Source organism: Marmota monax, unplaced genomic scaffold (genome assembly GCF_021218885.2).
Source record: "Marmota monax isolate L192 unplaced genomic scaffold, Marmota_monax_Labrador192_F-V1.1 WCK01_AAM20220418_F8-fsc00020, whole genome shotgun sequence".
NCBI lineage: Eukaryota > Metazoa > Chordata > Mammalia > Rodentia > Sciuridae > Marmota > Marmota monax.
The window spans coordinates 16,453,936-16,481,754 of NW_026692912.1; the positions used below are offsets into that span (position 1 = coordinate 16,453,936).

The 27,819-nt window shown below is 35.4% G+C and overlaps 2 protein-coding genes and 1 non-coding gene across 9 annotated transcripts in view; 2 read left to right on the forward strand and 1 right to left on the reverse strand.

The window, feature by feature from the left end:
• Positions 1 to 27,808, forward strand: part of Gpr21 (G protein-coupled receptor 21) — a 41,316-nt gene extending 13,508 nt beyond the window's left edge. Inside the window, exon 2 of the mRNA XM_046451977.2 lies at positions 47 to 27,808. Coding sequence (XP_046307933.1) covers positions 441 to 1,487 — 1,047 coding nt within the window. The 5' untranslated portion in view covers positions 47 to 440 and the 3' untranslated portion in view covers positions 1,488 to 27,808. The remainder of the gene's footprint in view (positions 1 to 46) is intronic.
• Positions 1 to 27,819, forward strand: part of Rabgap1 (RAB GTPase activating protein 1) — a 170,822-nt gene that overhangs the window by 104,993 nt on the left and 38,010 nt on the right. The gene's annotated exons all lie outside the window — the stretch shown is intronic.
• Positions 25,178 to 25,251, reverse strand: Trnaa-ugc (transfer RNA alanine (anticodon UGC)). The gene has a single exon. It is a non-coding gene; the product is annotated as a tRNA-Ala (tRNA).

Here is a 27,819-nt window from a genome sequence, read left to right on the forward strand (position 1 = left end):
GGCACTGGATGCAAATGTAAATTGCTTTCTCCTTTTCTTCTATCAGCTGTTCAGAGGAGACTCATTACAACTCCTGCTGAAGCTCCTAATCTTCCTCCCTTCTTCTAGCCCTTTTCTCTACCCTAACTTGGCCTGAAGACATTGTCCCCCAAATTTACCTTTCTCCCTTGGTGCTATATGTATGGTGAACTTGGCACTATGGCCTCGTCTGGGACTGGCCAGACGATGACTCTTGGCTCTCCCTATTCCAAGAAGGATTTAAAGGGAAATTGCACTGCAGGCAATGCATCAGAGCAGCAGCATCGGGAGCTTGGGGACTGAGGCTCTTCTGGCAGTATTATACACATGCACAGCTGACCGCAATGACAGCAGCTGCTCCTTTGAACTGTTGGCAGCAGCCAAGCGGCAGCATGAAGTGAGAGATCACTCCTGAGCTCAAGATGAACTCCACCTTGGATGGTAATCAGAGCAGCCACTCTTTTTGTCTCTTGGCATTTGACTACTTGGAAACTGTCAGTTTTTGCCTTTTGGAAGTGCTGATTATTGTTTTTCTAACAGTATTGATTATTTCTGGCAACATCATTGTGATTTTTGTATTTCACTGTGCACCTTTGTTGAACCATCACACTACAAGTTATTTTATCCAGACAATGGCATATGCTGACCTCCTGGTGGGGGTAAGCTGCTTGGTCCCTTCTTTATCACTCCTTCACTATTCCCTACCATTAGAGGAGTCCTTGACTTGCCAGATATTTGGCTTTGCAGTATCAGTTCTGAAGAGTGTCTCTATGGCTTCTCTGGCCTGTATCAGCATTGATAGATACATTGCCATCACTAAGCCTTTAACGTATAATACCCTGGTTACACCCTGGAGACTACGCCTGTGTATTTTCCTGATTTGGCTATACTCCACCCTCATCTTCCTGCCTTCCTTTTTCCACTGGGGCAAACCTGGATATCATGGAGATGTCTTTCAGTGGTGTGCGGAGTCCTGGCACACAGACCCATACTTCACCTTGTTCATCGTGATAATGTTATATGCCCCAGCAGCCCTCATTGTCTGCTTCACATATTTCAACATCTTCCGCATCTGCCAACAGCATACAAAGGAAATCAGCGAAAGGCAAGCCCGCTTCAGCAGCCAGAGTGGGGAGACTGGGGAAGAACAGGCCTGTCCCGATAAGCGTTATGCCATGGTCCTGTTCCGCATCACTAGTGTATTTTATGTCCTCTGGTTGCCCTATATTATCTACTTCTTGTTGGAGAGTTCCACTGGCCACAGCAACCGCTTCGTATCCTTCTTGACCACCTGGCTTGCTATTAGTAACAGTTTCTGCAATTGTGTCATTTATAGTCTGTCCAACAGTGTCTTCCAAAGAGGACTTAAACGCCTATCAGGGGCTGTGTGTACTTGTGCAAGTCAGACCACTGACAAGGACCCTTATACAGTTAGGAGCAAAGGCCCCCTTAATGGATGTCATGTCTGAAATGGCTCAGTCACTAGTTCACTAGGAAATCGGGGACAGAATAATTTGACTAAGCAATAGCACACAAGTGATCTATCCAAATATCTTTTTTTTAAGTTTGCATGAAATTTTTTCCTAAATGTGATTTTGAATCAGAAGAATCAGGATCATGAGGATAAATTTCTCTTGTTCCAGTTTTTGAAATGTCATGGAAATGACTACATTTCTCAGATTTAAAGGAATAAAGCCATACCTAACACCTCTCTCCAGCTGGCGTGACTGAACCTGGGTGTGAAAAAGCGTCAGCATTTTAAAAGTCATCATTCTCTTGTCACTTTTCTAGATTCTTTCCAGCATTTGGACTTCCTGTGCAATTGATATCTTTCAACAGGGAATATTAAAATATACTGATAAATTAATAGGGATTTAATTTTTTTTATCTGTACATTGCAAGTTTCAACACTGTCATTTAGACAGCCAAATGTTTTGCATTATATTCTCTTGAGAGAACTCTTAATGGGGTGAATAATGTGAACAATTAAACATTACTTTTAAAATTTTGCAATGAACCACAGAAGTAAAAGTGCAACCAACTCATAGTTCATGAAAAACTGAGCTACTTTTTTGTGCTATGCTTCACAGAGATTTTGATACATGTGCATATAAGTAATTGATGCAATATTTTTGCCCAGGTGTTTGTGTATATTGAGAATATTTGAATTGAGTTAGATTTCTCTTTCATGACAAAATGTATTTCAGTGAGCTAAAATTAATTGCAAGTATAGTTGATAACGGTGAAAATATATAAAAATGTGACTTTAGTGTTTTTTGTTCTTTTTTATCCAAAGACTTTTGAAATATTAGAACAGCAAGCAGAAGAGTGCCATAGGTAATCAAGTCAAAATATACTATTGGCTGGAGGTAGGGCTCAGTGGTAGAGTACATGGTCAGTATATGCAAAGCCCTGAGTTCAGTATCCTGCCCAGGGAGTGGGGTAAATATGTATGTGTACACGCACTGTAATATACTCATTTTTTAAAATGGAGTTAATTGACATGTTTTCTTCGTGGTTAAATAGAATCAACTAATACAGTAAAAACTAATTTTGGAAAGCATTCTTTCAGTGTTAAAGAATCCACGTTGAGTGAAGGAAGGGGAGATTCTGGTTAATCTGAATCTCTTTTATTGCTTTTTTTTTACTGGAGAAAAAATCTTTTGGCATACAGTTTTTTCTTTAAGTCTTTTTTTCATTTTTGTTTTTCTAACACACTGGCAAAATCTATAGGATTTTATCATCATTTTCTAGAATTATTATCAGAATGGTATGTGTTTGTGTATAGTATCATGTTTTGTTCTTAAAAATGATTATCTTTAAAGCAAGAAGTTTACTTTTCTAAAAGGAGAGAAGGATTTCTGGCAGCTCTAGGCATAAAATATTTCCTTCACTTTTCTGCCTGTTTTAGTTTTTAGAAATCTTCAGACGACTTATTTGATCTCTGCCTTTGGCTAAATGTTGGTATCTGAATGCAGCAGTGGTGTTCAGGGAGATGGAAGATAGAAGAAACCCAAGGGACGTGGTCTAAAGTGGATTTCTGAATCCAAGAAAGGACATGGATATTTATAAAACAGGCAGATATGTTTCAGTTTTCCATCCTGATGTTAGAAATCCCTTGCCCTTTTAAAATAAAAACCAACATTTGTTTGATTTTAGGTTCAGTTAAAATCAGTTTGATTTTAACCTCAAATGTCTTCTCTTTAAACTTTTTTTTATTTTAAGTGACTATTATATAAACATTCAAGCATCAGATTCTCAGTTCTTCTCAAAAGCTTACTGGCCCTTTATATTTAGTGTTAGCAGATTTGATTCTAAGCTATTTCAGAATTTAGAACTCATACTGAAATTGCAAGTTAGGTTTAGGAATGACTTTGTTGAATTGCTGTTTCACGTGGAAAACCTTTACTGCTGGATTCTGAAAAATAGTTTTTATCATACATATTTCATATTTGTTAAAATGGTACAGATGTAAAAAAAATTACCTTTTTTAATATCTGCTAGAGAATGTAACCTATTCAGATTTGCAGTTTGCTTATGAATTTTTTGTTCAGTAAATATGGGAATCTTAAAGACTTATATAGAAAATTGATGTTAAATCAATGGATTTTACTTTCTTAAGATCAAAGGAGCTGGGCCTTTTTAATTTTTTGCTCTGATAGGTGTTCATTTTGTAAAAAGAAAATACCTATTTAAATTTTTTGGTAATGGCTAACCAATGTGGTTTTGTTTGTTTGCTTGTTTTGGTACTGGGGGCTGAACCAAGGGGTGCTTAACCACTGAGCCACATCTCTAGCCCTTTATATATTTTATTTAGAGAGAGGGTCTCACTAAGTTGCTTAAGGCTTCTCTAAGTTGTTGAGGCTGGCTGCAAAGACAGTTCTTTTAATAAGATCTTTTTTAAGTAGATATTTTCATTGTTTTCCTAGTTCCAAATTTGGATTTTATTAGACAGTGTTTTTAAGCATTAGAATATCTGTTAATATCTGAGTCCAACAAAAGTGGAAGCAAAGTAGATCAGTAATTTTTAAGAAAAATAAAAAGTGTCCTTCCCCACCTGATGCTTTTTTAATAGCAGTTATCTTTCCAGTTTTTCTTGTCTTCAGGGAAACCTAAGATTTCTTCCAGGTATCAGCTCTTTTATTCTCACATTCATTTTCTGTACTGCCGTTTGTTCATTTTGGTTTTTGTTTTGTTGTATGTGCATGTATTGGGTGAGGGGGGACAATAGGTTCATAGTTCCAGTCTTCAGTGGTGTGATTACTTTCTGCATGATATTTTGGGAGTTTATCAATGAAGCATTTAATAACATTTAGTTTAAATACCAAACCAACTAGTTCAGAATGAGAAAACAGTATATTTTTAGACTCAAATACTTTGAATAGCTCATTTCACTTAATATGGTATAAGACTAGTATCAGAGGACTTATTTAAAGTTTATATCAGAGGAATCCTTTTAGAGATTGTATTGGAAATTATTTCATAGTAAATTTTAAAATAAGATTATACTGTTTTATTTGTAAATGAGTTATATGTTTTAATGCAGTGATTTCAATGAAGATGTGTTTTTTCCTTATAGACATAAAAAACAATTATAAGTGAACCTAGTGCTCCACTTTAGTAAGAACATTATCTTATACCAGAATTGATAATTGAATTTTTAAATTTATTCTTTTATTTTTTATAGTGGGGTTAATTTTTATTTATTTATTTATTTTTTGAGTTGTAGATGGACACAATACCTTTATTTTATTTATTTTTATGTGGTGCTGAGGATCAAACCCAGTTCCTCGTGCATGCCAGGCAAGCACTCTATTGCTGAGCCACATCCCCAGCCCAATAGTGGGGTTCATTTTGACATAATCATAAATGCATGTAACATGGCTTGAGCATTCTCATTCAGTCCACAGAACCTCCCCTTTTCCTCTCCTCCCTCCCCCTTGATTCCCTTCCTCTACTCTACTTGTCTTCCATCTATTTATTATTTTTTACATTGGTCATTATAGTTAATACATAAAAGTGGAATTCATTATGATGTACTCATAGATGCAATATAGGATAAGTTGATCAATTTTGTTCTGCATTTGCTCCCTTTACTCATTCCTCCTCCCTTCCCCTGGATCTACTCCACTGTTCTACTTTTTGTTTTCCTGATATCCTGCTCTCTCCCCACCATTTTTTCTTTAATTTCTCTCTAGCTTCCATGAATATTTGAATTTTTCATGATCCTGTTGACTCTTACCCAGAATTCTATCTTGGTAAGAGTTTTGGAAAAGGTTTACTTTAAGCCTTATTGCTTGATAAATTCTTTTTTAAGTCTTTTATAATGACTTTTCATTTGTACTTGAATAATGTATCTCATTATTTCAAAACTTGGGAAAACTTGAATTTTCATACCACAAATGCATTGTCTATCTCTTTGAAATTGAAAATTCAAGTGACACAGGCTTCCAGATGGTAGAATGATTTTGGAAAGAGTTTACTCAGCTTTTTAGGTTTATTTGAAAATTTTACACAGTGACTTTGTAGGAAATATCTTAATTTCATTGACTTTGTGTTTCTGTATCATAACAGATTTGTGAAATAAATTATTGACAAACCAGAATTTATTGTTATATGAGCAGATTTTGGAAGGCTTAAGGATGGGAGAAGTGGGGTACTGTGACCTTTTTAAAAAGTGTTCATAAGTCTTTTTGTGATTTTATTTTTGCATAATTTGTCTATTTCAGGTTGAGGAAAACTAAATATTTATTAAATGCATATTGTAATTATTTTCCAGATCCTAGAAATACTGTAGATTCTTCTTATGGCTATAAATGAGTCATTTGACCTTTCATAGTTTGAGTGACAAGGGGCATCATGATAGGATTAAAAAGTTAAATTTGAAAATCTATGTTTATCTTACTGTTTAGTTCATTAAGCTTAGTAAGTAAGCACTTAATTTCTTCCTGAAAAGAAACTAATGGTCCTTTAATACCTTATAGGATTACTTACTTAGAGGATTAAATTCAGATAATGAATATAAAAGTACTTTGAAAATTGTAAAGTGATTTGCAGATAAAACTGATTACTGCTATTTGTATCTGCCATGCTTTTACAAGTAAGGACATAATAGCTATATGTCATGATGACCTTTCCCACATTAAAATCTTTGAACCTCAATGGTAAATCGTACTCAATGCTATTTAGCAATTTCCAGACCTGAAAAAAGAGACAAAAATAAAATTCTCATCTTTTAAAAATGATAATAGCCTTAAATTCAACATATTGTTACTAGACTCCTCATCCAGAGACCTGACGGCAAACCGGGGTTCCAACAAACCAGGTTCAGTCACTATAAACACCAAACAGAAAAGGTAATGATGAAAAGCAGGAAAACAAATGTGAATCAGTATGGCTCTATGGGGAAGGCAAGTGAGATCCAGCATCTCAGCCCTGACTTCTAGATGCTGATAAGGGCTTTAGGTTCAAATCAAAGAAGAATTGGGACAGGGCAGATTAATGCATAATTAAGCAGTCTTGGTCAGATGGTGGTCTGGTTATCATTCTCTCAGTTCTGGTTCTGTGAGTGGCTCCAGAGAAGTTCTTTGTCACTTGAGGGGAGTAATTTCCAACTGTTGCTCAGGATGTTTACTTCTCAGACCTGTGTTCCTGGAAGAAGGCAATGACTTGAGACTTTTAGGCACCATTCCAAGAGTCTGATGCAGCAAAAGCTGACAGTCAGATGTTCTTGCAATTCTTGTCTTGGTCTTGACAGGTTAGGTAAATTTGGAACTAATAAACCTTGTATTACCGATTTTTAAATGAACATTCCTTAGATGATTAGCATGTCTATGTGCAGAGCTGACAAGAATCTGAAGACAAATACAAAATGAAGACATAGATGCCAAGCTTAATCCTGCTTTAATTACCCATTGGTCACTAGCAGGCCTAAGTAAAGAGTCAGTGCTTTTAGCAGAAGTGGTATCTCTTAAGTTACTGTTAAACACAGTACTATGCAAGAGGCAGTGGCTTTTAGGGAAAGTTTAAGAAGCAGTCCAGAAATACTTATCCAGTAAACTCTGCTGTGTGCCAGGCAGTATCACTAGCCTCAGAGAGGGATGTAAAGAAGTGCCATTGTTTTCTTGTAGAACTTTATACTCTCCAAATGTTCTATGTGGAAAAATTCTATGATTATCTGTCTCCCAAGAAGCCTCACAGAGTGATTTTATCTGGTGGAATTCATGAAAGCCTCCTGTTGGGACACACAATAGGTCCTGATTCTTAGGGTGAGTTCACATGGTGCTGACATGTAAAATCATTATGTCACTTTATTATTTCAAAATTAGAAATAAATGCTAGCAATAGGGAGCATTCTTTCCATGATGGTGGATCTTTTGGGGAAGCCAAACCATATGCAGATGAGGAGAAAATCTCAGAAAGTGATTCTGTAATGTGTTACTGGTATTAGACTAAGGCCAAAGACCAGTCTCTACATTTAGGAAAACCTTATCATTTGGATCATGTTAAAAGTTGAAATCATCTTTGCTTCCAGTAATGATCAACCTGCTTTCTAATTGACATACTATTTTTTAAATTCAGTTACTTCTTTTGTCACATTTTAGTCAAATTCCTTGGAACTCTGAGTAGTCTTGCTAACCTGCAACTCATTCTTTTCTCTTTAACTCGTTATACCCTATCATCTTATATAGAACTTGTGACTTAATGATTAAGATTATTTTATATCACAGGTCTTATCTTTTACCATAAAACATACTCATTTTATGTTTGATAATTATTCAAAGGGCAGACTTAATCTCTTTATGTTTAGGAGAACAGCTCATTTTGGTTTTTATGTAGTGCCTACTTAGAAAAGTAAGATATATGAAAATATCCACAAAAATTAGGTAAGTCAGATAATTAGGGTTGAGACATTAAATATATAGAAGTCAGATCGTGTCTAGCAAAGGGGGGATATAGGAGCAGTTAAATGGAAAGGACCTTAGAATAATCTTTTAGTTTCATTCTGTCATTGTGTAGACAGGAAACCAGCCCAGTGGGCACACATCTGTTTATGATAAAACTCAGACTTCTGCTTCTAATTCATTGCTTTTTTTCTAGTATACCATGTTACTTTTGCAGAGGAGTTGGAATTTGGCTTCACTCAGCTATGCCCTGGGATATGCACAAGTATGTGTATGTGTATAGTTCTAGGCATAGGTAGCATAAACAACAAAATAAATGTTTCCTGAGGCTCATTAGTGTTTCAGGAGATTTTCATAAACCTTATCAAATTAAATCTACCAATACTGTATAAGCTAGTGACTATTAGTGGTCCCATTGTATAGATAAGGAAACTGAGATTCAGAGTCACATAGCTTGTAAGCAAAAGTTATGGAATTTTAACCCAGGTCTTTCTGATTCTAAAGCCTAAATTCTTACCTCAGTAATTCTCACAGGAACCTCCTAATTAGTTATTTTTAATTTTCCTGATTATGTGTGAGGAAACAGGCTTAGAGAGGGTAAGATGCTCCCAAGGTTACACAAATAGTAAGGGAGTGTTAAGATTCAAATCCAATTCTTTGACTCTAAGGTCTGTGTATTTTAGCAATGGATAAGCCAACTCATGGGCTTGAAATATAAATTTCCTGCTAAAATATGGCAGATTGAGTGTGCATATTTATTTCTGTTAACTCCACCATAAGAATAGAACACCAAAGGTATAATGCATATGGCAGATGACTAATGTCAGTAAAATTTTGAAATATAGAAACCCAGTGGACAAGTGGTAACTGACTCCACATAATCAGGAAACCTGAATCCTGAAGTCAAGATGTGGGGAAGGGCCAAAAAAAAGAAAAAAAGCATGCTTATTTGTCCATGGAACCAGTAACTAATTTGGAATTAGATTCTTAGGATGCCCCTTCAAGCATAGGGTAATATGAAGCTGAAGACAGAATTGATAGAATTTTATATAAGGAACGTTTAGACACTATTACCCCTACACCTGTGCCCCACCTACCCTGATTCTCATCCTAAGCTGGCCCAAATAAGCAACTGATTTTTACCATCCCAGCAAAAGACAGGAGAAATTGAACCAGACACTCCAGATGCCAGTCATAGCTGAAGATAGCACAAAGATATCTTGTTGAAAACCTCATTAAGATAAAAATTTTTATGAGAAGCCAGGCGCAATGGTGCACACCTATAATCTCAGTGATTTGGAGGACTGATATAGGAGAATCAGGAAAAAATTTTTTTTTTAATATTTTATTTTTTTTATTTTTTAGTTCTCGGTGGACACAACATCTTTGTTTGTATGTGGTGCTGAGGATCGAACCCGGGCCGCACGCATGCCAGGCGAGCGCGCTACCACTTGAGCCACATCCCCAGCCCTAGGAAAAAATTTGAAGTCAGCTTTAAATTAGAGAAACCCCATCTCAAAATAAAAAGGATGGGGGATGTAACTCAATGGTAAAATGTCCCAGAGTTCAATCTCTACCCCCACTCCCATCCCCAATGGTTAAGTCTATGTGTGAAATAATTACTTCCTGTCCAACTACACTCTCACACTTAAAGAAAAAAGGCAAATGAATTTTAGCAGAAGAAAAAAGAAACCAGGGAGGAAACCTGGGCTAGAACATAACATACTGCTGAAGTAGGAAATGAAGGCACAGTAGCACTAAGCACCTATGGCTCTTTATAGAGAAGTTTCCTGTTCGTCATTTCATTTCATCCTTCCAGAAAGATAGACAAAGTCAATATTTTTGCCCTTTTGTAATCTCGTCAACATTTTTCAGTCTCAAAGAACTTTTTGGTAAGAATCCACTATATCATCTGCCTCGTGTGAATCTTCTCCGATTTTTTTAAAGGTGTGTATGTTTTGCCAGGAATCTTGTGTTAGGCAAGTGCTCTATTACTGAGCTATGTCCCCAGCCCCTTAGTTTTAATTTTACCAAGGAAGATAGCAAATACATATTTTTTTCTCCCTCCCTCCTTCCCTCCCTCCCCGTCTCTCTCCTTCTGTACCCACCCCCCTTCTCTCTCTGTTTCCTGGTACTGGAGATTAAAACCAGGTATACTTTACTACTGAGCTACACTCTTAGCCCTTTTTACATTTTTTTAATTTTGAGACAAAAATCTCACTTGGTTGCTAAGGGTTACCTTTTCAGTGCTCTTACCTCAACTTCCCAAATCGCTGGGATTGCAGGCATGTGCCTCTGTCCTCAGCTGTATTCTTCTTTCATATCATGAGAAGGAATGCATGAAAACACATATATTACATATATGTGTGAATGTAATACATTCATATTTATGCATATGAGTATATGTGTTTACCATGCTGGTGCTTAAGTATATCTAATACAAGACCCAGCATTACGAGATCATGAGAGGAATGCGTAGTACTGTCTGAAGTTCATAGGTAAGGAGGTACATGTTAGATGGATTTCCTTCCAAGACAGTGTATAAGATGGACGAGGATGTGAGTAGAGTAGGATTTGTTTCTTTGGTTCCTTTCCTCAGCCTTCCCATTCTTTGCATGAGATTGACATGGACTGTCCAACTGGACAGGATTAAAGGAACCCAAAGGATCAATAGAGAAAGAACATAATAAAGTGATCTACAACTTATTAAATGATGGGACATGAAAAAAAAAACAAAACCTTTACAAAGCAAGAAACATAGCTTTAGGTTGAATAATCATGATTATAGTCATTTAAGGTCTTCTTACAAAGAGATTATGTTGGCTTTGCCTCAAATGTGAAAATAATAGTCTTTCCAAAATAAAACTTCAAATTTTGTGTCTACAGTTTTTAACAACAGTGAAGTGAATTGAGTTGGTAAGACAGAATTTTGGGGAGAAAGCATTTAGACGACATGATATATTTCTGAAATTTTTCCAGAAAAAGTAAGGAAATCCCCATTGCTAAAGCCATTTATGTATAGCTAGGAACCCTCTTCCCCACAAGAGAAAAGTAAGAAGGCCATTTGTGGCCTCTGGGGAACAAAATCTGACCCAAGCCTTTTTCATTTTTAAAGGTTTCCCTTCTTCATGACATGATATTTGTAGGAATTGAAACCATTCCACTAAATGTTAACATCATTTTATTGAGGATGTGTGTTGTGGCCTGTAGAGCACTGGAAATAAAACCAAATTTAGACCCTGCTTCTGATAATTAATTAGATAATCTGTCTGAACTTCAGAATGATCCTCATCTTTGAATGAAGGTGACACTATCATACTAGTCTCTTCAAGATGAGGTGCATGTTACATTAATAAATTAATCTTAAAATTGTTCATGTGGTTACTGCATATTCTTATATCATCATTTCTCTTATTTCTGTCCCTCCGAAAGGGGAAGATAGTGAAAAGAAGCATGGACTTTTAGAATTTGAGTGCTTGATTTTCTATTCTATAAAATAGGATAACAACATTTCATTAAAATTATTGTGAAAAGTAGATACTGTCATATCTTAAGTATGTAGGATTGTGCTTGGTGGCATGGTCAAAACTCAGTAAAAGATTGTTCCTAGTGTTTTTTTTTTTTTTTTTCCCAGAGTTCAGTATGTCCTAGTGACTTTTGGCACTGCAAAATTTGGCACAGACCCCCAGAAGAAAGCCCCATTGTAAAAGTGGAGCAGCCTGTTGTGCTTCCTTATCTCAGGGATTATAAATCCCTCAAGTTTGTCCTGTGTTGATGATTTGCTCCAGTTCATACTGATGTTTTATGTTTTTTGTCCTGCTTTCAGAAAATGCTTTCCAAAAAGGTGGTGCTATACGATTCGTGGACATTAAGATTCACATACAATATTTAGTTGTACTTCATCAAAAAACATTGGGGTTTACAGTGAGACCTTTAATATTTCAGAGATAGAAAGGAAATTTGAGGCCAAAGTGCTAAAAAGGTATTGATTTAATGTAATTGATCTCAGGAGGAAATTAAAGTTTTGGTTTTTAAGCTTCAAAGGTTTCATGAAAGGGAGCTTTTTGTTTGTTTGTTTTGTAGGACTGGGGACTGAACCAAGGACCTTGCACATGCTGGGCATGAATTCTACCACTGAGTAACATCCCCATCATAAGAGGGGCCATTTATATACTTAAGGAATAAAGACACTGCGTTATGTAGTGATTTAAAGTGTATGCTTGAGATGGGAACAGATCTGGGTTTGAATCTTAGCCCTGCCACTTAATAGCTGTGAGAGTTGGGGTAAAGTACACAATTGCTGTTAGTCTCAGTTGTCTTAACTAATAACACTAATAACATTCAAGTATTGTGAGCATTAATTGAGCTAATGCATGTAAAACTCAACATGGTACATCGTACACAGTAAGCATTCAATACATGTTAGCTCGTGCAGCTGTCTTCCTTGTGAATAGGGTAAAGGAGTAGAGGATTCAAATTGAGGTCATAGTGAAGAATAAAGTCAGAAACAAACTGATCAAAGCCTGAAATAAGTGACTAACAGATTTGGATCTAATAGGAATTAGAGGTAAACTTATGATTTTTGCTTAGGTAATGGGACAGAGCTAAAAGATCCCTTAGGGGCCATACCCAGCGTAGTGATAAAGTTAGTTGCACAGCTGGGATTGGAATCCAGGATTAGATCTCCCTTAGATTCGGTAATGCCACACAAATAAGTCAAAAAAGTTGTTCAACATTTGTCTGGCTCTTAGAAACAGGCGTTTCCAGCTGATTTAGAAAGAAGGGAAACAAATGTTAGGTTTGGAGTTCAGTAAAATAAAAATAGTCTTTCCATTGGTGCTGTCCATCAAAAAAATTAAAATTTGACATTGTGTTCATTTTTTAGCTAAAACGTTCTCTTGATTACTGGTAACAACCTCAGAAATGTTTGTTAGAGGAAATAAATGAAATTGATGGTCTAGAATGTCTTCATTGATGTGTGTAATGTGTGTACTGCTAGTGAGATTGAAGAGCAGAGATTTTGCTTAAGTGAAATTGAAGATCACAGTTTATTCAGTAACATTTAAAGTTTTTGTTTTCCAAGAATTTTAAGTAGAAGAATATAAGAATTTAATCCTAGGAGGGCCCTTTAATACATAGATCCTAGTTCTTTGACTGAATGATTTCCTGTGTGATAAGTTTTAAGTTTTTAGATTGATAGAAAAAGATCTAGTTTGCTTAATAATTTATATATTAATGATAAAATAATATAGATTTAAATATTTGTTTCTCAAGATTAATTCTTCATTAGAAAAGTTAAAATCTTAAACCGATTTTTTTTATTCCTTTGGGCTCCAGAAAATATAATTTTTACCTGAAAGCTATATAAAAACATATAACTAAAATAAACATTGATTTTCAGAATATATACCTTTCATCTGGAATATGTATATGAATACAAACCTTGTACAGAATTATGAATGCAGTTCTGCAATTTGCTGATAGAAATATTTTGGAACCACTGTCTTTAAAACATACATTCCTATTTAATTTTTTAATTGATTTTATTATTTTTTTTAAATACATGACAACAGTGGAATGCATTACAATCCTTATTACACATATGGAGCACAATTTTTCGTATCTCTATATATAAAGTATGTTCACATCAATTATGTAATTTAATTTTTAAAAATATTTTAAGAGCAGGAAACTTCCATAGAGTTGTAATTATGTTTTAATAAGTCTAGCTATTTTTAAGGGGCTGTTTATTTTTGCTTCTCAATAGGCACACTTAATCTGACTTTAAACTTATTAATTTCAGAAGAAACTGACTTTTTGAAACAAAGAAGAAAACATTGATAAACATTTTTAGAATCATAATTAATTAGGTTATGTGGAAATATAGCTTAAAGAATGTGATACTTGATTCTGTGTGTGGGTAGTATGCATAATGAGTACTGTATATTAGTTGTGGGTGATTTTAAGGATATTTTTATTCATGATACATGATGCTTTATACAGCCCTCAAACGAATAAGTCAAATAATACAGTGTTAAGCTGTATTAATAAGCAGTTTACTCAGTATCATAAATAATAAAGTTGAATGAAGTACTTTAAATTATCAGAATCATTTGTTTGGAATATGATTTTGTGCATAGAAATTCTGTTCCTTCTGATTTGGCTGACTCATAAATTCCACCCCCCATCCTCCCACCCCAGCCCCCATCACCATCACCTTTTTTACTCAGTGGCACCGTGTGTGTTCACTTTTGTCATTGAACACACATGACAATCTTGAGTATTTCCTGCCTGTTGGGCCTCCCTATGATGGGTTGCTGTGAAGGACAATCAGTAATAGTCACTTAGGAAAAGTTAGGCCTTGCAGTTAGCCTTGTCTATACATGATTTGGAATAGTTCTGTGAAACATTGAATAATTTTCCTGTGGGAAACTTGAGCCCTAAAAGGAAATGAACGTAGCTAAAGGGCTGCATATCACTTGGGATTTGGACTTATTTTTAGAAGGGCAGTATACTGCCATATTTGGACTAAAATAATGTAATAGAAGTACATTATTTTATTAAATAGCCATCTTTTCTGAAGAAGTCAGTTACTTTTCTATTACATTTTATGCCATAGAGTCAACATAATACTTAAGTAACCATTCAGCTAATATAGTTTTAAATTATAAAATTTAGAGATGCTGTTTTGCAAATGTTTCTAGAACAGGCTTATCAAGTCTGGCTTCTGCAGTAAAGGTTCTGTGATAGTTCATTAATGACAATACATGGTTGCCTTTTGTTTTGCATGTTTGGGATAAATTGTTTACTGGGGGAAGTAAAGAAAGGGTAGAGATGTTTGGAGTTGCAAAATTATTTGATAGTCTTTTAATTAATTTTTTAAATTTATATATGACAGCAGAATGCATTACAATTCTTATTACACATATAGAGCACAATTTTTCTCATCTGTGGTTGTATACAAAGTATATTCACACCAATTCGTGTCTTCATACGTGTACTTTGGATAATGATATCCATCACATTCCACTATCCTTGCTAATCCCCTGCCCACTCCCTTTCGCTCCCACCCCTCCGCTCCATCTAAGATTCATCTATTTCTCCCATGCTCCCCCTCCCTACCCAACTATGAGTCAGCATCCTTATATCAGAGAAAACATTCGGCATTTGGGTTTTTTGGGGGGATATTGGCTAACTTCTCTTAGCATTGTCTTCTCTAATTCCATCCAAATGCCATGATTTTATTCTCTTTTTATTGCTGAGTAATATTCCATTGTGTATATATGCCACATTTTTTAATCCATTCATCTACTGAAGGACATCTGGGTTAGTTCCACAGTTTAGGTGTTGTGAATTATGCTGCTATAAACATTGATGTAGCTGTGTCCCTTATAGTATGCTGTTTTTCAGTCCTTTGGGTATAGACGGAGGAGAGGGATAGCTGGTTCAAATGGTGGTTCCATTTCCAATTTTCCAAGAAATCTCCATACTGCTTTCCACATTGGCTGCACCAATTTGCAGTCCCACCAGCAGTATATGAGTGTACCTTCCCCCCACCCGCATCCTCACCCACTTATTGTTGTTTGTATTCTTAATAGCTGCCATTCTAACTGGAATGAGATGAAATCTTTTTGCTAGCAATGTCTTGATATAGAAGAACTTCCTAAATCACAGTAATAATGTGGAAACCCAAGTGGATTTTACCTCTGACAAATGATCTACCAAAAAAAAGAAAAAAAGGTTAATTAGCAAAAGTATTTCATATTGAGCTCTACAGTGTGTTTGGATTAGTATGATTTATAAGCTAAAAAGACAAAAACATTTCTTACTGTATTATATTTATAAGTGTCAGGTTTTTTGCTACTGGGTTTATCTTCTTTAAAATTTCACATGATTATAATAAAATATAATGTTGATAATATATAATAGATTTCAGAATTACTTACTGTGATTATAGATTCCCCCACAGGGCACTAAATCCCAAACAGGAAAACCTGCCAAATACACATTTTGTCCCTTGGCATCTCTCCCAAATTGGAAATGGGCCAGCATCATAAATCTCAAATCTTGTGGGAAAGAGTTACCACTGATGTATCAGGCCTTATGCCACCTACTTTCTGTGCCATATTTCTTTTGCTTCTGATAAGCCAGGGGAAATTGCATAGATTTTATGGATAGAAAAGGTTCAGATTAGTAAGTGACTTGCCCAGACTCATGCAGATTAGTAAGCAGAAGAGGCGGTTTTTAGATAGAAGTGCCTAACCCCAGAGAGTGTGTCCTATACATGACATTGTGAGCAAGGAGAGCATCTGTATTCCATTTTCTTCATTCCTTGTCTGTGTCCACTATGCACACATTGTGGCCAGCTTTTGAATTGCCTTTAAGTTACCCATGTTCAGGTAAATATTATTCCAGTCTGGTCTGTGTTTGATGTATTGAAGCTTTGGAGTTTTGAATCCTTCTGCATCAGCCTCTCAAGTTACTGGGATCACAGGCTTGTGCCACTACACCCAACAAAAATACTAATTTTTAAAAATCTGAAATCATTGGGCTGGGGATATGGCACTAGCCTGTCATACGCGGGTCACTGGGTTCGATCCTTAGCACCACATAAAAATAAAATAAAGATGTTGTGTCCACCGAAAACTAAAAAATAAATATTAAAAAAATTCTCTCTCTCTCTCTCTCTCTCTCTCTCTTTAGAAAAAAAATCTGAAATCATTAAGATACATGTGAAGGATACCTGATATTTAGAAGAAATAGCCTTTTCTCCCCTGTAACATACAGAAGAGCAGAGCCATTCATTGAGATTTGACATTTTTTTTTTTTTTATATTTAAGAACATCATATATGTCTCTATCTACATGTTATTAGAGACGGGTCTTAGTTTTTCTCCTTTTTGATAAACATTGGACAGCCTTCATCCAAGGAAGCACTTCGTATGATTAAAAAGAAAAGGCCTATTTTCTTTCCTTCCTTCTTTCTTTCAAACCCAGGGGCAGTTGGCTTAGGCTTTTTTTTTTTTTTTTAAGACAATATCTCATTAAATTGCTGAGGCTGGCCTGAAACCTGGGGTCCTCCTGCCTTATCCTCCATGTAGCTGAGACTGCAGGCGTGCACCACCATGCCCAGCCAAAAAGCCCATTTTCAAAGTTTGTTTTATGTAGACTTTTTTTTTATTAGTTGCGCAAAACATTACAATGATCTTGACATATCATGTATCATACATTGGATTCAAATAGGGTATGAATTCTTATTTTACTTTTTTTTTTTAAAGAGAGAGAGAATCTTTTTTGTAGATGGACACAACACAATGCTTTTATTTTTATGTGGTGCTGAGAATCGAACCTGGGTCCGCCCGTGCTAGGTGAGTGCTCTACCCCTGAGCCACAATCCCAGCCCTATGTAGATTTTAATTAGAAGAATTTAGAAGAAAAAACATACATTATCTACTGGTGAATTTAAATGCTACTTACAGTTCAAAAAGTGAAGGGAATAGTTTCATTTTTATAATATATTTATTTGGGGTAAGAATATGAGCTAGATTTAGATGCGTCAAGTCTGTGAAAATGCATTTGTCAATAAGAAATTACTTGTAAGTAAGTGACTCTGAATCCTATTGTCTGTTCTATATCCCCTTGAAAATTAATATTCAACAAGTATTTGTTGAATGCCTCCTGTATGTTACGTGTTTTTTTTTTCTTCCTGAGTTGGAGATAAAAAAACAAATCTTGACCCTAATGAAGCTTAACATGCTAGTAGATTTGTTAAAAGCGCTGAATACTCTGCTAAGAAAATTGCACACAAAACTTTGCATACAGTATCAAAGAATTTACGGTAGCCACAAGTCTGTTCATGAAATCCCAGGCTGATCACACTGTATATAACTTCTTTTTATTGTGTCATAATTCTTATGTGACATTTCTTAAAGAAGAGTATAGTGTTTGATTTTAGAAGGCAAATCAATTATTACAATTTTTTTATCCCTTTTTTTTTGGCTCTATAAAATTAGAAATACTATTAGATGTAATGTGACCTGTTGAAATAAAATTTCCAGATTTTGCAGATTTTTTAGGACCATCTTGGTCTTCCCAAAACAGGTACATCTGTTTTCATAGGTTTAACAGTCTTGTTCTTTATTTTGTTCTCTAAATCAGTTTTACTTCTAAACATGAATTGAAATTACACTTAATAAAACTTGGTCTTCAAATCATTTTTAACAAGTTGTTGCTGAATTTTTATTTTTTTTTTAATTCTGATTTGTTATACATGATGGCAGAATGCAATTCATTTCATATTACACATATAGAGCACAATTTTTCAAGACACTGATTGTACACAAAGTATTTTCACACCATTTGTGTCTTATACATGTACTTAGGGTAATGATGTCTAACTTAAAACGAAGATGTATCCAATGAATTGTTGTTTTATTCCTGCAGAATATATTATAAAAGCTATGTGTGGTGGGACACATTAGTGATCACTAGCTACCCTGTAGGCTGAGGCAATAGGATCATAATTTTGAGGCCATCCTGGGCAATTTAGGGAAACCTTGTCTCAAAGTAAAAGATGTAAAAGGCTGCGGATGTTGTTCAGTGGTAAAAGGCTTACCCAGCATGCACAGTAGTAGTAGATTTGCTTTTATTTGGGTTAAGAATATGGACTTGAATATGGGTAAGAATTCGGGTTTGATCCCTAATACCTTACACACACACACACACTCACAAGCACACAGTAAAGATAGGTATGTTATAATGTATTGGAGTGGGGTTTTGGTGGGGGGTTGGTTTTATTTTGTTTTGTTCAGTATTACAAGATGACTTTTAATAAAGCATCTATAGATACTAATACATTCTGGATTAGTCTTAAGAAGAATTTTTCTTTGGGCAACAAGCAACTTAGAAAATATAATCTTTCCTGTGCTGGTTATTTCTCATGGCAGCTGTCCACTGCATTTTCTTTGTTTGGGTACTTTCTTTTTCTTCCTGCCTTTCTTATTAGCTTTCTATTTTTCAACTTGGGTTTACAAAGAGTATCTATTCAAAGGGTTTCCTCCAGTTCCCAATACCTTATAAATCCTGAGAAGTTACCCAGAGGGCCAATTCTCACAGTAAGGTATAAAAATAGTCATCCAGAAAGATTACAGAAGTGGTACCCCTGAGTTTTGAACTTGTGAATGAATAGCTTTTAAAAGCAGGATGAGAAGAGTAAAGCACAAATGTTATCATTTCCTTAGCTTTTTGTCTGCAAGAACTATTTTCAAAGAGCTTTAAAATTTAAGAAATTAACAAAGTCTCACCATTGCTTTATCACATAATACTAAGAGAACCATATTTGGGACCAAGAAAAAAGTCCCTTAGAAAATAAGAGATGGAGGTAAAGAGGATTGCTAATTCAAAAGTCCAGCCTCAGCAATTTAGCAAGGCCCTAAGAAACTCAGGGAGACGCTGTCTCAAAACAGAAAGGGCTAGGGATATAGCCAAGTGATAGTGCACCCTGTGGGTCCCCAGTAACCACATCCTAGGCAAACATGCTACTGCTGAGCCCCAGCCCCAGCCCCTCTTTTGATGACTTTGACAGTTTTTTATTTGTTTGTGTTTGGTACTGGGGATGGATTCAAGGTCATACAACACAATGTTTGACTTCACATATACTTCATCTTGATACTCATGACCAAAATGATCTTATTGGACTGTGCTTTAAGAAATTAAAATTATCTGACACAGGGGCTGGGGTTATGGCTCAGGGGTAGAGCGCTCACCTCGCACGTGCAAGGCCCTGGGTTCCATCCTCAGCACCACATATAAATAAATAAATTAAAGTTAATTGTGTCCAACTACCACTACTAAAAATAAATATTTAAAAATAAAATTATCTGACATAGTCATGCTGATAGAAGCAAAGAGAGAAGGTCATTGCTGTGGTCTGTATTGTTTATGCTCCCCTGAGTTTGTATGTTGAAACCTGATTACCAGTGTGATGGTAGGAGGAAAGGAGGCCTCAGAGAGGTGATTAAATCATAAGTTTGAATCCTCAGGAGTGGGATGATAAGTTTGTTAAAATTAATTAAACAAACAACAACACCAGAGATCCAGCTTGCTCCTTCTACCTTGTTAGGACATACAAAGAGTTAGGACACGCCAAGAAGGTGATATCTAAAGACCCAGAAAGGTGACCTTCAGCAGACATTAAATCTACCAGCATCTTGATCTTGGGCTTCCCAGGCTTCAAAACTCTGGGCAAAAACTTTGTTGTTTCAGTGACTTAGTTTATGGTATTTTGTTATATGAACAAAGGCATTCATTCAGGCTATCTACTATTCTCCATAAAAACACAGGCCTGGCCTTGGATGGTGCATTGGATGTGAATAGGAAGAGACAGAATCCATACTGTACTAATCTCTAGATCAGTGATCATTTATGGGAGCTGTTATCAGAAACCTGTAAAGTTCTGGGCCTGAATGACAGGTGCTAAAACTTTCTTTAGTAGAAATAGAGAAGTCTTAAGAAATATTGATGGCAACCAGTGGGGAATGAGATTGGTGTTTTTGTAAGCATAGTACAATTTACATACAATAAAACTGTATACTTCTTTTAAGTGTTCAGTTTGATTTGCTTTGACTGTTGTAAATGTCTGTGTAACTACCAGCCAAAGAAAGTATAAACATTTCTATTGTCTGAGATCATTTCCTCCTGTCTCTTTATAGCATCAGCACCCCAGGTAACCACTTTCTGATTTCTATCACCATAGACTTTTGCTAGACATAATGATTTTGAGATTCATCTATGTCATTACATGTATTAGAGGTTCATTTTGCTGCCAGGTAGTATTTCATAGTATGAATATATGATTTTATCTCTTTTTCTGTTGATGGACATTTGGGATTTCTAGTTTGGACTATTAGAAATAAAGTTATTAGGAGTTGAATATCTGGGTCAGCATAGATGTATATTTAATGTTATAAGAAACAGCCATGTAATTTACCAAAGTAGTCAAATCACTTTACATACACCCTTATCAGTGAGAGTTCTAGTTGTTTTATGTCCTCATCAATATTTGGTATTTTTTTTTTAATTTTTGTCAGTCAAATGTGTGTCATTGTATATGTTTACAGTTTCTGAGCTGTATATATAATTTATTTTGTTGCTTAAAATGTAAGGGAAAATATATCACTATAATTACAGAGTTTCATTTAAACCTTTACTACATTGCATATACAAGACTTTTGAAGAGTTGACTTTTGCAAGATGCAGCAAATATTTTTTAACATACATTACTACATGAAAAAAAGCAGGTGTTTAAAGGGGTATACATTTCAAATTATAGCAGGTTATTTGTGATAGTTTCTGGGCAAAATGTGTAAAATTAATCAACAGTAGCATGTAATTGCATTTAAAATCATGAGAAAAAAATCTCTCTGGTCATATTGCCCATGACAAATTACTGTGCTGTATAATTATATCAGGGGTTGGCAAATTGCTGCCTGGGGGCCAAATCTACCATATCCTTAGTTTATGTAAATAAATAAAATTTTATTAGAACATTGCAGCGCTCACTTATTTATATATTGTCTATGGCTGCTCTACAAAGGAACAGTTGAATACTTGCAACACTGAATGGCCTGCTCAGCCAAGAATTTTGTTGTTGCTTGTTCTACTGTTTATTTTAAAACAATATTTACTTGTTCTTTTTAGTTATACATACAGTAGAATGTACTTTGATGTATCATACATACATGGATTATAATTTCCCATTTCTGTGGTTGTACATGATGTAGAGTTCACTGGTCCTGTATTTCTATATGAAAATAGGAAGTTAATTCATTCTGTTGTTTTTTTTTTTATTCCTGTCCTCCCCCTCCCCTTTGTTTCCCTTTGTCTAATCCAGTGAATTTCTATTACCCACTCCCTGCCATTCCCCACCCCACTTTTTGTGAGTTAGCATCCGCATATCAGAGAGAACATTTGGCCTTTGGTTTTTTGGGATTGTCAGCCAAGAATTTTTGCTATCTGACCTTTTAAGTTCACAAGATATCAGTATTGTATAATCCTGTGGCATTTTTGTTTTCTTAAGGAGATGGAGGCTGTTTTTCTTGAGATAGATGAAACAGCCAAAACAAAACTAGTTGATGAAAAAAACACTTCTGTCATAATGTCCATAACTTATTGTCAGGACATATAACTTGACGATAGTTTTGCCTTTCATTCCTTGTTCTTTGAAAGTTTGCATTTACAGCAGGTTGAGAGGATGTATCTGCTTGACTTGATCAGTTTGCTCATGAATAGTATTATGCACCATGTATTATACCACAAGCTACATCTATGTTTTACTTCTTCGGAATGAAAAGAATATGTGTTCTTGAATCAGGTTTAATTTTATAAGCACTTAGTTAGAATGTTTTGCAAGAAATCTTTGTTGTGTTCTCTTAGGAAAGGGATCATCCTTAATGTTGGTGTGATTTGTTTTCAGAACCTTTTCAAATTTAATGATGTCATTATTCTGTTAGGAACTTACTAAATTTGTCATTGTTAGAATTTCTAGATCGTTTTTGTATGGCTTGACCTCTGGTAAGTCAAATGGATTTCTTCCAAATTCTTCAGTATATTTCCTAAGACCAAATATTTTAAGCAAATGGTTCACATGGAACTTCTTAGTTTATTATCATTCTTGAAGTCCTCAGAAATTCAGTATGTGAATTTTCAAACTGACCTTCTCTTGAGGGCATTTTACCCTTTCATTCTTCACTGGCTCCCATGATCAGTAGATAAGGGATGATTGATGAAAACTGAACAATTATAGAGTGTTTTCAATTTTTTAAATTTTTTTCCATCCTATGTGCATTTAAATTTCCAAATAATATTTTTTTCTAGTAATTATATCCTTTTTCAGATTGTCTTCTCTATCATTAGTCTGATAAAACTGATGCAACTGGTGTAAAAAAATCAAAGATTTTCATATTCCTATCACTTCTTTTCCTTTCAATTCTAAATTCCTTTCCATTAAGAATTTTCCTTAGAATTTCAAATGTTCAGATGGAGGTATAATTCAAGAATAGAGTTAATAAGCTTTGGCTTGGGGTAGAATTTAGTGGCACTTGCTTAGCATGAGTAAGATCCTGGGTTCCAGCACCCAAAAAAACAAAAGAATTAATAGACTTTTTCACAAAATTTCTTAAAACTTCATTTTGAATATAGATCAGTAATAATATATGTCTGGCCAGGCATGGTGGCACAGACCTATAATCCCAGCAGTTCGGTAGTCTGAGGCAAGAGGATTGCAAATTCATAGCCAGACTCAGCAACTTAGCAAGATCCTGTCTCAAAATAAAAAAGGTCTTGGGCAGGTGGTGTTCCTCAGTGGTAATGGGTTCAATCCCCAGTTCCAGAAAGAGAGAATATCAATTCTGGAAAGTTTTGCTGGTTAGAAATTCATATTAAGCATAGTTATTACTTTAAGCCTCCACTTTTTTTTCCAAGTTCCAGGCTTCTTCAGCGATTGCTTACTATCCCTTTGATGTTTTTTTTCTTTTTTTCTTTTTCATTATTTATTTTTCAGTTTTTGGAGGACCCAACTTTGTTTGTATGTGGTGCTGAGGATCGATCCCGGGCCGCACGCATGCCAGGCGAGCGCGCTACCGCTTGAGCCACATCCCCAGCCCCATGATGTTTTTTTTTCTACAACACTTTCAAATTAGAATTCTGATTTTCAGAAATCCCATAAGTATTCCAAGTAGTAGTCCTCCTCTCATCTTTGTATGAGCAATCATTCTCCCTTTGCAGACATCTTGTTTGGGTGTCTCACTGTGGTTTTAAATTAGCATTTCTCTACCTTTTCATTTATTTCATTTATTTATTTGTGTTTGTCTATTTTCTTCTGCAAAGTGTCAAGTGTGTCCTTTTTATTAAGTTGTCTTTCTCTTTCAGTTCTGTGTGTGTATAAATATATTGCTTGCTCTTCTCTTTTTAAAAATTATTTTTTAGTTGTAGATGGACACGATACCTTTATTTTATTTGTTTATTTTTATGTGGTGCTGAGTATAGAACCCAGTGTCTCACAGGTGTCTGGCAAGCACTCCACCACTGAACTACAACCCCAGCTCCGCTTTCTTCTCTTAATGGTATTTTTAAGCAGAAATTTTTAATTTTAAATGAATTCTAGTTCATTTATTCTCTTCATGATGCTAAGGGTAATGTAAACTCTTGGTCATGCTCTAGTTTAAAGATTCAAGCTAGTACTCATGGTTTGCTGTGGATTAGTTGTGATTTTTCCCACAAAGTTTTATGTGTTAGAACCTTGGTCCTCGTTGTAGTGATGTTAAGTATTGGTGGTATCTTTTAAGAGGTGAGGTCTAGTGGGAGATGGTTATGTCATTGGTGGTATTGCCCTAGGAGAAGATTAAGGTTGTCCTCATTGGACCCCAGATAGTTCCTGAGAGAGTGAATTGCTTCCTGTCTTGCCACATGATCTCTCTTCTATGTGCTCCCACCATGGTGCCTTTTGCCGCATGGTGACCCAGTCAAGTGACTCCTCACCAGAAACTGAACCCATAGTGGGTAGGTGTCTGATCTTGGACGTGCAGCCTCCAAAACTGTAAACCAAATAACCCCTTTCTTTCTAAAATATCTAGCCTCTGCTGTTTTGTTATATCAATGAAAAATGTACTAATATCTGGTCAGTCCATTGTTGTTTGTTTGATCTATTGGTAAATTAAAGATTTGTTAAACATAAAAATTTTTTTATTCACTACCGTGTAATATATGCTCATGCCCATGATTTTATCTGTGTTCTGTTTTACATTGTATGTTCAATTTGTTTTATTTGTTTATTTTTTGTTTTATTTGAACCCAGTCCCTCACATTCAAGACAAGTGCTCTACCACTGAGCCCCAACCATAGCCCGTGTATGTTCACTTTAAAACTGAGTTTATTACTCCATTATCAGATATATATATTTTATAGGTATTTCATCCTGGTCTGTGGCTTACGGTTTCATGTTATTAACAGTGGCTTTTTGAATAGTGAGATAGTGAGATTTAAAAATTTTTGATGAAGTGCCCAGTTTATCTTTTTTTTTTTTAATGATTTATGACTTATAGGGACCTTTCTAGGTAATTCTGCAGCTCTCTGTTCATCTTCCTTTCTTAGTCCTATGCATCACACATTCTAGCCTCCTTGTCCTCCACAAACACCACCTGTGAGATTGTTCTTTCCCTGTCTCCCCCAACTCATTTTTATTTATTTATTTGTTTATTTTTGTGGTACTGGGGATTGAACCCAGGACCTTGTGCATGCAAGGCAAGCACTCTACCAACTGAGCCATATCCCCAGCTGTCTCCCTCAACTCAGGCAGGTAGTCCCTATTCCTAGCTCTGATTCAGTACCCTATCTATGGGTTGTCACCTGGAATCTGCCACCATACAGTAAGCTGCTGTAGTCTTGGGTCTTACCTTGATTTTTTTTTTTCCCTTTTGTCAGGGATCAACACAGTCTTGAACTGCCTTAACTGTTATTAAAATAGTGTTAATAACTAGTAATAACATGTGCCAATAAAGCAGTTTGGCAGTCTTGCAGGAATAAGTAGTTTATCAGAACTTTTAAAACATAAGCTTCATATGTTATATACCACAGTGAATTTCATCATCATGTATATCCACAAGACACTAACATTTAAAAAAAAAAACAAAAAAAGCCTAAGTAAATTCCAGAAAGTTCAATAGAGAGAAGGGATCATGGGGAGGAAGGAGGAAAGGAAAAGGGGGCAATACTAGGGATTGAATTGGAACAAATGATATGCTTTTATAATTATGTCAAAGTGAATCCTAATGTTATGTATATTATGTATAACTAAAAAGAACCAGTAAAAAAAAGTATATAAAGTTTTTCAGTTCAAATTTCACAATTGTAAGATACTCATGGCCCTAGGAACATGATTATCCCAAAGGCTAGAGAAATTACTGGAAGAAAAAAATTATCACTTTCATTTTTCATGTTAAAACCAGAATACCATCCAGGCTCTTGAATAGTATGCTGCTTATGATAAATTCTTATCAAGAAGAATCAAGTCTGTTTCTTAGCTAAGAAGGCAGTGCATTATTGAAGTTCTTTAGCATGTGAGCAAATAGGGTTTAACAAGGGAAGGAATTAGAAATAGCTGGGTGCTTGGTATGTTTCATGAAGGATTCCTAACTATCATTTGTTCAGTTTTAGTTAACTCATTATAGAAAAGGAAGCAGTTTTTCTCCATTGGCAAAAACAAAGAATACTTTCTCATAGCATGTTTAAATTCCTTTTCATTTGGTGATCTTGTTTCATACCATGTTGATTGCTACATACATTCTTATGCCATTTGCTCCAAGGACAAACCCTAATTAAGAAAATTCTCTTTTTCATTTGACAACTGGTACATGGGCTTCATGCTCAAGGATCAATGAAAGTAGCACTTTTTTTTTCTTTTTCTTTTTTAACCATACGATTTATTTATTTATTTATTTATTTATTTATTTAGTCATACATATCAGCAGAATGTATTTTGACATATAATACATACATGGAATGTACATACATCAATCATATTGTCTATTCTATTCTGCTGCCCTTCCTATCCCCCTACTCCTCCCCTCCTCTTCCATCCTTTCTCTCTATCCAATCTAATGTGACACAGTTTTTTTTTCTTTTTCTCATCACAACATCATATATGTATTCTGTATAACAATGAGGTTCTCCTTCCATCTTCCATGCAACTCCCCTTCTCCCTCTTTTTCCCTCCCACCTGTCTTCCCTATTTAGTGGTAGTCTTCTTCTCATGCTCTTCCTCCCTATCCCATTTTGAGTCACCCCCCTTATATCAGAGAAGACATTCAGCATTTGTTTTTTAGGGATTGGCTAACTTCACTTAGCATAATCTGCTCTAATGCCATCCATTTGCTTGCATATGCCATGATCTTGTTATTTTTTAGTGCTGAATAATATTCCATTGTGTATAAATGCCACATTTTTTAATCCATTCATCTATTGAAGGACATCTAAGTTGGTTCCACATTCTAGCTATTTGAAGTGTGCTGCTGTAAACATTGATGTGGCTGTGTCCCTGTAGTATGCTCTTTTTTAGGTCTTTTGGGTATAGTCTGAGAAGGGGAATAGCTGGGTCAAATGGTGGTTCCATTCCCAGCTTTCCAAGGAATCTCCATACTGCTTTCCAAATTGGCTGCACCAATTTGCAGTCCCACCAGCAATGTATGAGTGTACCTTCCCCCCCCCCCCATCCTCACCAGCACTTATTGTTGTTTGACTTCTTAATGGCTGCCATTCTTATTGGAGTGAGATGGTATCTTAGAGTAGTTTTAATTTGCATTTCTCTGATTGCTAAAGATAGTGAGCATTTTTTCATGTATTTGTTGATTGATTGTTTATCCTCTTCTGAGAAGTTTCTGTTCAAGTCCTTGGCCCATTTGTTGATTGGGTTATTTGCTTTTTTGTTGTTTAAGAAAGTAGCACTTTTTGTCATCAGTTATTCTAACAGAAACACCTTACCCCTCCGCCTTTTGAAGTCAGATATAGTATTTTCTATGGGAAACTGATTTTGAATATCACATTTTCTCTCTTACTATAGAAAGGTCACCGGCTACACTTCTTTACATTAAATATGGAATATAAAATGAGGTTTATAGAGTAAAGGAGTTGCTTGTCTTTCATTTTCCCACAACCCCTTAACATTTGCTTTTACTTTGGCTTACGTGATTAGCCCTAGAGAGGCAGTGACTATGGACATGCATGTGTACATGTGTATCTTTGCAGCATTTTAAAATATATAAAAGAAAAGACCGTGTTTTATAAACCAAACAAGTATCAATAGTACTGACCCACTAAACCTTCTCTTCCCTTATGTTTTTCTACAG